At 44.0% G+C, this 12,086-nt stretch overlaps 3 protein-coding genes across 3 annotated transcripts; 1 reads left to right on the plus strand and 2 right to left on the minus strand.

Annotated features, from left to right (window-relative positions):
• Nucleotides 1-2,966: 2,966 nt before the first annotated feature.
• On the plus strand, nucleotides 2,967-6,105 carry LAJ45_00771 (uncharacterized protein; the record flags this gene model as incomplete). Its single annotated transcript, XM_046110372.1, has 5 exons — nucleotides 2,967-3,259; nucleotides 3,305-3,617; nucleotides 3,719-4,539; nucleotides 4,593-5,877; nucleotides 5,941-6,105. 5 exons carry the CDS (start codon nucleotides 2,967-2,969, stop codon nucleotides 6,103-6,105), a joined length of 2,877 nt encoding a protein of 958 aa, XP_045977065.1.
• A 1,543-nt stretch (nucleotides 6,106-7,648) lies between these two features.
• Nucleotides 7,649-9,990, minus strand: LAJ45_00772 (uncharacterized protein; the record flags this gene model as incomplete). The annotated part of the gene is made up of 10 exons (XM_046110373.1): nucleotides 7,649-7,726; nucleotides 7,803-7,875; nucleotides 7,938-7,954; nucleotides 8,022-8,036; nucleotides 8,100-8,522; nucleotides 8,583-8,915; nucleotides 8,968-9,125; nucleotides 9,176-9,269; nucleotides 9,353-9,788; nucleotides 9,872-9,990. 10 exons carry the CDS (start codon nucleotides 9,988-9,990, stop codon nucleotides 7,649-7,651), a joined length of 1,746 nt encoding a protein of 581 aa, XP_045977066.1.
• Nucleotides 9,991-10,467: 477 nt separating this feature from the next.
• Nucleotides 10,468-11,460, minus strand: LAJ45_00773 (uncharacterized protein; the record flags this gene model as incomplete). Its single annotated transcript, XM_046110374.1, has 3 exons — nucleotides 10,468-10,943; nucleotides 10,997-11,137; nucleotides 11,208-11,460. The coding sequence occupies 3 exons, from the start codon at nucleotides 11,458-11,460 to the stop codon at nucleotides 10,468-10,470; spliced, it is 870 nt and encodes a 289-aa protein (XP_045977067.1).
• Nucleotides 11,461-12,086: the final 626 nt, after the last annotated feature.

Here is a 12,086-nt window from a genome sequence, read left to right on the forward strand (position 1 = left end):
TTTGGGTGCCGCAAAAGAGACTCTTTATCTACGCTTTAGTGGTGGGTCATCGGCATTGAAGAAGTCAAGGAGGGAGGGATTTGACCGCTGTAGGTGAGGAAAGCGAGCTTGGAGATGCCGCCGCCGTTGTCGGGAGGTGCCATGTCGCAAGGTTGAAGATTAAGCGACCCAATCGGTGTTGGCAATGTTATCGGATCCGATTAGATTGTGTCAGGGGTTATCTGAGACAACCTGGGGTTATGTTCCTTATCCCGGACCAGTCTGTAGGTAGGTTATTTGATATCCCGGACTTCCCTCACAACCCCTCCCAGTGTCTTGATACCCGCTTGCATGTAGGCATTGTTATCATATTCTATATGTACCTCATCCGTGCTTTTATTCTATCTAGCGGGTATTACTAGGATCAAGTTTGAATGACTAGTACCCAGACAAACTTGTAAAGGCCCCTGGAATGGGACCGATATACCATAGCCACTTAATTTATGGAGGCTGGTATGAAGAAAAGACCTTCTCCGTGTAAGGGCTCTATATATAATCTTAGGTTGGGCAGTACTTGTGTTTCTTTTTTTTTTGACGTATCGACACCGGTAATAAAGATGAACAGATAGCAGGTTAGTGACCATACCCGGAGGTTATCATGATAGCGAATCGTCATTCATTGGTTGCTTTACGATTATGCTCTCAATAATGATTTATATAAGCTAATCACGACCTATTCGATAGATTCGGTGCGTCATTCATCGTCACTCGGCAGATCAATCATTTACTATCACTCGACAGTGCACTACATGTATGTATCATAACATGGTGGCACTCTCACCAATGTTTGTAGCTGGGCAGTTTATTTGCTTTGAAGACCAGACTGCTGTGAAAACTGCCCATATTGAGAGTGGGCAAAGACAAACCGGGCCCCGAAGTTCAGGTATACGTACTACAGCGACAGCCATGCCTCTGCCGGACCTATAGACTACATGTACATACTATGGGCATCGTAGACTTCATAGTAATTGCATCATGTACTTATAATGTGCATACTTGTAATTAATGACCACGCATACGGCAAAGATAAAGGCCACGATCTCTCATTTTGACAACTTCAGATAAATAGATGCAGCCTCCGAGGAGAACTACATAACTCCTTGATTTGAATATGGTTTAAAACCGGCTCAGCGCTGAGGCTAAGTGGACAAGGAACATGTACATACTTGTGTTGTAGTCACATGTAGCTACATGAAATTCAGTATCTCTTAAACCACTGCCTGGATTTTCGTTGTAATTTAAGAAATAAGAATGATACAGGCTAGAAGACCGATCACCCCTTAGTTACCTAAGCCGATTAAAACAACCTGTCTTGGAAGTTATTATAGCCACATGACACGTAAAACATCATCGAACGTTCAGACCATAGTTTCTTATGTATGTATACTCCTATGGTATAATCTGATGGTGATTACCGCATTTTTGTAAAACACAGGCATCAGCCGGTGCACGCATTTTCGCGTTTGTTACCTCCCCCAGAACAGCCATAATACTATGGGTGGGTAGTGATATTAATTTGACAGTTAGACAATATACCCTTCACCTTTCTGATCAGATTTTCCCACATTTTTAAGGACCTGCTCATCTTGAATTCTGAAACACATAGGCAATTGTGTTCAAAATTTCTCATAGTGAATACTCGAAGTGTTGATTTGTGCCTTTCTAAAAGATGCAGAAGAGGTTTATGATCCCCTAAGGCAAAATTTTCGAGGGTCAACTCCTTCAAGTGTGGCCAGAAGTTCCAAGCACTTATCAATGAACTGATGTGAAAGCAGTCATCTCTGGGTCTGTGGTTGATTATATGGGTAAATCTAATACGGAGCTGCACTAGGTTCTTTGCCATATTTAGGATATCAGTGTTAAAATCTACCCCCCCTCGCACAGGCCGAATATGTAGAGTTCGGATGTTCTCTAAAACATCTCTGACACTGGCTCGGAGGACCTTCTGCGAATATGGAAGCCAACGCTGGTGGTTAAAAATGAGAGATGTATTAGTTGAAAGGGAAACTAGTTTGTTCTTTAAAGTGCTCGCGGCGATCATGATTGCACAGAGCTTGTAAGTTGCTTCTGCTTTCGGCCGATAATCTCCTTCAATAAATCCCCCGGGTTTGACTGGTTCCTGATAAATTTCGATGGCCATAAGCCGCGGTAATGCAGAAAAACACTCTGTGAGAGCCATAGCACAGTTTCTTTCGTGTATACTTCTGAACCACCGAATCTCGGTTTCTGTCTGAAATGGTTTCCATATTGCGTGATAATCTACCGTGGGATTCCCATGCTTCGGGACCAGATTTTGTTGACAGATTCCATCTATTATATCTTGCGGATGTTTAATATGTATAATCACCTCCTCGACAACATGGGCAAATCTCCGCACTTGGGATACTTTCCTAAGTCCGAAGTCTGTCAAGCTTGCAAAAGTGGGATTAACGTGAAGAACTTTGAAGAGTGACCTGGACCCAACTTCACCACAAACTCTGCTAACCAGCCGCATGTTCCTTATGTCTGACCTTGAAGATAAGAACCCATATATTAGGGATATGAGCTCAGGGCAAAGTTCATCAATCATGGTAGGACTTGATGCAATGGGACTAATTATGAGGTGTGATCATCATGGCAAGGCGAAGCCAAGATGGCTGTAGGCACTTTACCACGGCCATATATTCATGTAGGGTTAGGGTTAAAAGGCATACGAACTAGGCTTAATGTGGCAGTAAATGGGTCCCCCTTAATTGGTTGGCTGTTTTCGCGTTTCCTCGTGTCGCGTCTCTCTTTGTTGAATCGTGATCCACTCAATCTGCTATCCCCCTCCAAGTGCTCAGACCCCCTCCTTATCAACACAACCACCAAATTTTCTGCTCAATCCTTTATATCCAAAATATATACCACCACCACGTCGAGCTCAATTGAAATTTTCCATCTCCACAATGTCATCTCTAGTAGACTCCATTTTCTACTCAGATCTCCCCACCCCCGGGGACCCTGCAACTCCCCGACCACCGCCTAGACGTAGTGGTAATGCAGGACGATCATCCTCTCGTGCGCCGGGCCCTACAAGTGATGATGGCGGAATGGACATCGATCCTGAAGATGAAGTGGTTGGATCAAGAGATCTTGCAGGGAGAGCAGGTCGTCCTCGAGCAGACTTGAGTGCTGTGCCAAAGGTATCAGACGAAGCCGGGGACCAGATCATGAACGCATTCGTTGGGTTTCTCGAAAAGTAAGTATCATTGTACAGTTAATCAGAGCTTTCTGACAGGATTAGTTTTGTCGAGGACCCGGAGAATCCACTCCCCCCGCAATCGTCAGCTCCTTCTGGGACTGCACCACCGAGTACGGATAAATACTACATTGCGGCAATTCACAACATGGCAGCGATGGATCTGAGTACTTTGTTTGTCGACTATTCACATTTGGAGTATTGGAGTAAGACCAACGTGCGAGGTTTTGCTGAGGCAATCACTGAGAGACATTATCGTTTCCTGCCGTTCTTGAGAAGAGGATTGGAGGCGTGCATCAGAAGACATGAGCCGGAATACTGGGGAAAGGCTGGAAGAGGCGTCGGTGGTAATGAAGGGGTGAGTTAGTTTTGATTTACTATTCAATTCAGGTTTTGGAGCAATTGATGTCCTCTCGACCATTTAACGCCCAACAGATCTCAAGCTAATTTCCTTTAAAGATTGATCCAGCTGCAGATAAAGTTTTCTCAATTGGATTCCACAATTTACCTCTTACAACCCGTATCCGTTCGCTCCGCACTGCGCAGATCGGAACTCTCACTTCTATCTCTGCAACTGTTACTCGCACCTCCGAGGTCCGTCCAGAGCTTCTTCTCGCTACATTTACCTGCGAAGCCTGCCGTACTGTAATACCCAATGTTGAACAAACATTTAGATATACGGAACCTGCACAATGCCCCAATCTCACCTGTGGTAACCGTAGTGGGTGGAGATTGGAGATAAAGCAGAGTACATTTATAGATTGGCAAAAAGTACGTGTGCAGGAGAATTCCGGAGAGATTCCCACGGGAAGTATGCCTAGGACTCTAGATATTATCTTGCGCGGAGAGATTGTGGAGCGAGCGAAGGCCGGCGAGAAATGCATTTTCACTGGAACATTAATTGTAGTTCCGGATGTGAGCATGTTAGGCCTTCCGGGGCTGAAAGCTCAAAGTATGAAGGATGTGAAAAACGCGTCGAGAGGAGGCGCAGAGAGTACTGGTGTCACTGGTCTGAAAAGTTTAGGTGTCAGAGATTTAACATATAGGCTGGCATTCTTGGCATGTATGGTTACAAGTGATACAAGCGGGGTTCCAGGTGCAAGAATGAGAAAAAGTGAAGAGGAAGAGGAAGTCGCTGGGCTACTGAGGGGAACTCAGGCAGGAGTTGGTGATGACGAGAGAGAGCAGGAGGACTTTTTGAACAGCTTAACACCGGCGGAGATTGCCGAATTAAAAGGGATGGTACACAGTGATCATATTTACTCAAGATTGGTAAATTCGTGAGTAGTACTCTCATAACCTCTTAAGACTTCACTGCTGACACGACGAATAGTCTGGCACCAACGGTGTATGGACATGAAATCATTAAAAAGGGTTTGCTCTTACAACTCATGGGCGGTGTTCATAAAAAGACACCAGAGGGTATGAGTCTCCGTGGTGATATCAATATCTGTATTGTCGGCGACCCTTCCACCAGCAAATCGCAATTTTTGAAATATATTTGCTCTTTTCTCCCACGAGCAGTATACACCTCTGGAAAGGCTTCCTCAGCGGCTGGTCTTACTGCCGCCGTCGTTAAAGACGAAGAAACCGGCGAATTCACTATCGAGGCCGGTGCACTCATGCTTGCAGATAATGGTATATGTGCCATTGATGAATTTGATAAGATGGATATCGTTGATCAGGTTGCCATTCACGAAGCTATGGAGCAGCAGACAATATCTATTGCAAAGGCAGGTATTCAGGCAACTCTCAATGCCAGAACATCAATTCTTGCTGCAGCAAATCCTGTAGGAGGACGTTACAACCGGAAAACAACTCTGAGGAGTAATATCAACATGTCCGCTCCTATCATGTCGCGTTTCGATCTCTTCTTTGTCGTACTTGATGAGTGTAATGAAGCAGTAGACACGCACCTTGCTCGTCATATTGTTAACATTCATCGCAATCGCGATGCTGCCATTACGCCGGAATTTACAACTGAGCAGCTTCAACGATATATCAAATTTGCACGCACATTCCGCCCAGTATTCACAGAGGAAGCCAAGGTACTTCTTGTCGAGAAATACAAACAACTTCGTGCAGATGATGCACAGGGTGGTGTCGGTCGTAACAGTTACCGCATCACGGTACGTCAACTTGAATCTCTCATCCGTCTCTCTGAGGCCATTGCGAAAGCAAATTGTGTGGAGGACGTCACTGAGGCTTTCGTAATTGAAGCTTTCGGTCTATTGCGCCAGAGTATCATTCATGTTGAGAAGGACGATGTCGAGGTTGATGATGACGAAGACGATGTACCAGTGGGAGATTCTGAGATGCAAATGGATGCGGAGGAAGAAAGCACAAGGGACCCCACCGCGACTCCAGGCCCAGCACCTTCTACAAGAGCTAGCCAACCTCCAAGGGAGAAGACAAAGATTACCTACGATCGTTACATGCAAATCCTCAATCTATTGGTTAGGAGGGTAAATGAAGACGAACTTACGACTGGACAGGGTGTCGAAGAGGAGGAGTTAATAACATGGTATCTAGAGCAGAGAGAAGAAGAAATTAACGACGAGCAGGAATTGGAGGATGAGAAGGTACTAGTTAAAAAGGTTATCAAGAGGATGGTCAAGGTTTGTATCCCCACTTCTCTATGCGTAAAGTCTTGTCGTAAATTAATTTGTTCGTGTTTACAGGACAACATCCTCATGCAAATCCGTGGTGAAGGCCTCGTTGGTGAAACCGAAGAAGGAAGTAGCTCAGCTGGCGGTAGAACCGTGTTTGTCTTGCACCCTAACGTTGCATTGGAGGAACTGGGACAGCCTACAAATACCTCGACTGCGGGAGTTGATGGAAATTAACTATCGTGTTGACGCTGTGACGCAGTTATGCGAATCTAGCAGACAATATGTTCTTGTCTAGAAAGCATGGATTACTTTGATACCCAATGAATGCAGTTTTAAATACAATTATCTTGGATAGAAAAAAGAGAATAAAAGTATCGAGTGGAGCGACCAAAATAATAGTTGCCTTTTACAAAGGGTTCATAATCAAATACTCTAAATCCGAATAACTTCACACGTCAACTCGTTCAATAAGATTTCTTCATAATTGTTATCATCTTGGAGAGAATTAATGAGGGAAGCTATAATAAAGGGGAGTATGTAGATCGGATGCAGACTGTATCGTGGCCAGTTGAAAGCACACTAAATAGCCTTTGTATCGCTACTCGATTGGCGTTCACGGCCTTGGCGCTCTTCGCCGTCTTGACACTCTTCGTGACATAGACACTAGCTAGAGGGCACCCGTAGAGCAATATAAAGTGCTCTATCGATTCGTTATGGCTGTTACTATTATTGCCTAACAGAGGAAGATATGAAGCTATGTACCTGCTTCCGGAGGATAGGAGAGATCGAGGTTTTTCAATCAGTTACTACGTAAATACTTTTGTCTATCTTTTCCGCAATCCTCCATTCCCTCTGGAGCCCTCTTTTTTCATTATTTACTACTTGTAAATACTACCAGGTTGGACCTGCCCGATCATTATCCTGGCCGAGACCTGCTTTCGGCTTGAATCTTCAGATTTATACTACCCGCCTCGAGTCTTCGAGTAATTGCATATATCTATTTGTTTAAACAATATAGGTCACTGGCCAAGCTAACTACACGTATGCCCACAGCCCGAATTCATCCCGCCTGTCGTCCGTGGCTTCATAGTATTGGATCAATGAATGTATCAAAAGATCAATAGCATTCTATGTCAATTGAGATGTCCAGTATAAAAGAATATTTACATGTTATGTTCTCATGCAACTTTCACGAAACCACAACTACATGTATCTACATTACTCCTACAGGAACAACGAAATACCCAACATGTCCACTTTCGGACGTGAAATGGTCTTGCAAAGAAATAGGCTTGTAGGAGGTTTTCTATCCTGCCTGTTCTCCATCGAATTCGTATCTAAAGAAGATATTGATTATTCTTTAATGTCGCTTTATGATATCTGCACCGGGAGGTATGGTGGTATCAAATACGGGTCATCTCAAAAGTACATTCTGGGTGAATTGAGGTTATACTCCCAAGGAATAATTGAGAGAATGACTGGACGCCAATTTAATCACGACCAAGCTAGCTCGATTTTAGAATCTCTGCTCTCAGGATCTGGTGGTCGACTGCTATCAACGCTGTTCATAAGAGATATAGCTCCTATCGAGAATGAAATCCTAATAAATGGTTGTACGCAAGCAATATGTATTCTTGGTAATCTTGCTTCCGACGCATACCAAAGGTACAATGAAATCACAGCACGTATGGAGCACCTTGATAGCATATCGAAACTGCCGCATTTTTTGGCCTTCCAGGAATGGGAGGTCTACATCGAGATTTTTAAGATGCTTCAACTATTGAAAAGGGAGGAGGAATCGAGGAGGAATCTTTTCAGGATTCAGCTCATGAACGAAACACAAATTTTTAGAATCCTGAAAGGACTGTGTTAATTTGGGGCAGCTGGAGTTTATTAATCACTGGGTTTCATCAGAGTGTATGCATACTTACTTTATGATTATGCGTTAAACAGTAAATTTCTCTCAATTTGTTTATTTTACAAATACAACTCGCGCAAACGACACTACAAAGGACAATTAGTCTTATATCATATAACAAGAAAGCGGGGGCTAAATAGTCCGGGACCTTTTCATTCTAGTTATCTAATAAAGTTATGAAGTAAGCCTCTCTATAACAATCAGGCACATTTATCAATAGTTTCAGGCTCACGAGTTCCATGTAACTCTACTCCTTGCGTCCCCTCAATTCAATCTTCGCATTCTTCATCTTGATCTTTGCCCCCTGAACCTCAATCTGAGCGCCCTTTGACGTAATCTTGGCAAAATCCATCTCGATCTCAATGCCCTCCATATCCACGGTCCCACCCTCAAGTTTAACCTTTTTCACGTTTTCGTGAAACCTCTCTCCGCCACTAGCAGCACCACTGTCAATATCTTCAGTAGATTCACTATCCGTGTCTCCCTCTCCATCATCCTCTTTCTCATCCTGCTTATCTTCAAGTCTCTGTTTGATTTCTGTGGCAAGGTCCAGAAGATTTACATCTACCCCCGTTTTCTCTATGTGGCTCTCGCGGAGACTCAAATCCAGGACTTTGACTTTTTGCTGTTGCAGGAGCTGTTCGCTGAGTATTACTGCAAAGGGAATACCACTTTCTCTCGCGGTTGTCATTTGGTGCGAGAGTTCTGGTTTTTTTTGATACGAAAATTCAGCCTGTCTCCATCAGTTCTTGTGTTCCGTTTGGAATATGTAGAAATTCCAAGTACTGCAAACCTTAAAACCTGCGCCCCAAAGTTTTTTGCAAACTTGAATCCGCTCTCTTAGTAGCCCGTCTCCGAAAGACATAACATACACCTCGGTTTCGCTCTCCCGTATCTCCTTCCGGGATGATGTCGATAGTTTCTTTTTGATGATATCAAAAGTTTTGTTCACATCAAGTGAGAAGGAAACGACTTGTATTTCCTTTTCCCTTCTAAAATTATTTCGACTACCGGTTGCTAGACAGATACTACCCTCGAGATCTCCGGTGGGTTTAGTTATTTGAGATGGTGACGATTCTAAAGATGGATTTGGTGCTACGACCATGAATACCACTCCAATCCCTGCCTAGAATGTATATGAGAAGCTTTCAATATATGGTAGAATATCAGGTACTTACGAGTGGGGTATAAGAAAGATCAAAGTCAATCCTATCCATTACACCAAACATCTCAAGATAATAAAAAAGGAGTCCCATTTCACGGAGCCCACTTGAGAAGGTCTCATTGACAGTCAAATCCTCCTCAAGTAACAAATCATACTGAAGATGCCTCCCCCCTATTAAAGATTCAGTATGGAAGATTAACTGGAGAGATTATCTTTAGAACCTTTTCTAGATAAGTATTGTGACAGAATACGGGCAGTCTCCGGTGATAGTAGCTTTTCCAGTTCTATCTGGAAATCATCATCCGATTGGAACTCCTATCGACTGGACATCAGAGATATTTTCACCCGAGAAACTACACAGCGGTCGAAAAATACCAAAATCGGAGGTTTGAAGATACCTTCTTTAGCCGCAACAGTGAAATAGCAAACCGAATTGATGCAGACGCATCCTTAGACACCCCACAACTCTCGAATATTCCGTCAGCAATCTTCCGATGGTTAATTCTTATCTTATAATCGTTTATATCTAATTTGCTCAATATTTCTGCTAAGGTCCCTAAGATTTCGGCGTCGGGAAGAATATCGTCGTGTACACCGACAATACTGAAGTTGCATACAGGATCCTCGGGGCCGTCGGACGGATCGATACCGTCCCAATCAGAGCAAGGAATCCGCTGAATACAGTCCCTCATGATCATGTAGCGCTTTGTAGATTTAACCTCTGGGTTCTTTAGAAGCCAGCGTTCTATAGACTCTAAAAGACGGACGCGCGCACGCAAGTGTAAAGCCTCGGGACTCAAATTGTGACGAGAAATCTCTTGCGACGCGACATAACTATAGTAGGTTATCCACTTGTTGGCTTACTTATCCCAGCATAAGTTCGTTATGGTCATTTTCTGGTTTGCAAAGAGGCTTACGGAGTATCCATTCGCACACCTCCATGACGCTTAAAAACCTCTACGGCGGTGTTGAATATCTTGTCGCGGATAACAATGTCTCTTCCGGTCCATCCTTGTTGATTATATGAGTCGTCCATAACACAGGATATTGTAGCCTTCTTGAATGTAAACGGATTGGTTAGTGAATTTTAGCGTCTTATAGAGGATATTGATTATCGATTGGATGTAAAGAGTTCGTTTGAATATCCCGCGTAATCGATGAGATGAGGGGTAACCATGGAGGGCGTCCAGAAACGTCACAGCCTCCATGTTCTTCGGTACCTGCATATGTGTACCTTGTCTTTGAGGTACTATTATGGCCATAATAAGGTAGATAGGTGATAGGCTGTAGGTACTAGAGCAGAGTTAGTCTCGTCTCAGACATTGGGATGGTAGCCCCACATCCCTGGACTACTTTGATTCGACAAATTGATCAACATTTGTTGCCGAGCCAACACTTATGAACGAGCCAGTTTCAATTATTAGATACATAGGTTCTACTAAGTTAGGCCCGTATCCATATGCATAGCTTCGAACATTCCACAAAAACTACTGTACATGTAGCCAAATATTAGCTAGCCCTGTTTCTGTTTGCAGCTCCTATTTTCAATCAGGGCGATGAATTCTAGCCCGTGGTGTAATTGGCCAAAATCCCAATTCTTTCCCTCTTGTTCCAGATACCTCAGCGCGGAAAGTGCATCATCATGCGTAAGCATGAGCTTTGTTTCGACACAACAAACGATCCCATCATCGTCAGGGTTGCGCGGAATTTGATTGAAGAGCGTGCCGCGGAGTACCACATCTTGGTGGGTTTCGATGATGGATCCCTGGAGAACATCTCTGGCATAGGCCTGCGTATAGGACAGATCATGGTAAGAGACTCCGGTCCCTAGAATAGCCCGTTTCAACGCCATGATCACGGCAGGGTGGTGTGACATAATGCCATATAAGACGTCTGTGTAGGTTTTGAACTTTGATAGAAGAGCAGTCGCGAGGCCTACCCCGCGATAGTTTTTATCAACTACCACCTGGGTGATCCAGCACACATCACCTGTAAAGCTAGTGAGTACTTAGCACCGACAATTGCGATAATCATCAACATACCATCCCGCTCATGGTGGGGCCATCGAGTTGCGAATGCATAACCAACAAGCTTGTCCTGAACATAAATCCTAGCCAGAGTTGTTTCTTCGCAAGGAACGCAGTTTTCACGAAGGGTTTTCGCATTCGCCTCCACCGCTGAGCCTGTCGACCATAGTATCAGTAATCACAAACACAATTCGTCGTAGTAATGTCCAGGATCAAGCGGGCGTACCTGGTACACCTTTGTTTCTCTGATTTTTAGCCAGCTTGCTCCACGTCCCAAAATTGGCGTTGAACAGCTTAACACATTCTGCAAGGACATCATCCGTGATCTCAGCTCCTTGAATGACTGTTTTGATGGTCTTTATAGCTGCCCAGCGCTGTGCCGGGGGGGTCCACGGGTTCTCGATCTGCCCCTGGTAGAACGGATTCTGTGGTGAGTATGGAGGCAATGGTTTGTCTTCAAAACCTGTTAAACAAGGCATCGTAACGCTTAAAGCGACAGGCATTACTACCCTGGTTGTTGGTAGCGCTCTCTTAGCGGTGGGTCGGATCGTTGATGGTGATGTTAATTTAAGCTTTCTAGTTCTAGTATACGGCCATACATGTATGCATACTACAGCTAGTTTTGTGGCTAGGGCAACAACCCGCTTAGGGCTATCAAACTGGGGCATTGGCGATTATACATTCTATATGGAAGCGGCATGACTCTTTGCTTGCATGTCTATGTCAGTTATCGCAATAACATTGTTACATCTATACAACATTATAACTTATCACTTTTTCTATGCTAGAATGAACGGAAGTGCACAAGGTGCATCAGCTCTCAATCTGATTGTTTGAATGTCTCAGGTACTGATGATAGTCTACTTACGTCATGAACTACATGTAGACTATAAACCTACATTTTGTACTTTGCCCTGTGATGTTTGCTTGGGCCTGGTTAGTCTTATGCAACAGCCATAACATACGTGTAATCTCACCATGATGCGCAGGTTCTCTGCAGGGACCAGCCGTTTTATTAGTAACGTTTCATGGTTGCCGTTTAAAACAAGCCCCCATCAGGCTCACTCATCAATAATCACTCGGTTCAATTCTCCCACCATGTTGA

Source organism: Morchella importuna (assembly GCF_003444635.1).
Source record: "Morchella importuna strain M04M26 chromosome Unknown Morimp01GS001, whole genome shotgun sequence".
Classification (NCBI taxonomy): domain Eukaryota; kingdom Fungi; phylum Ascomycota; class Pezizomycetes; order Pezizales; family Morchellaceae; genus Morchella; species Morchella importuna.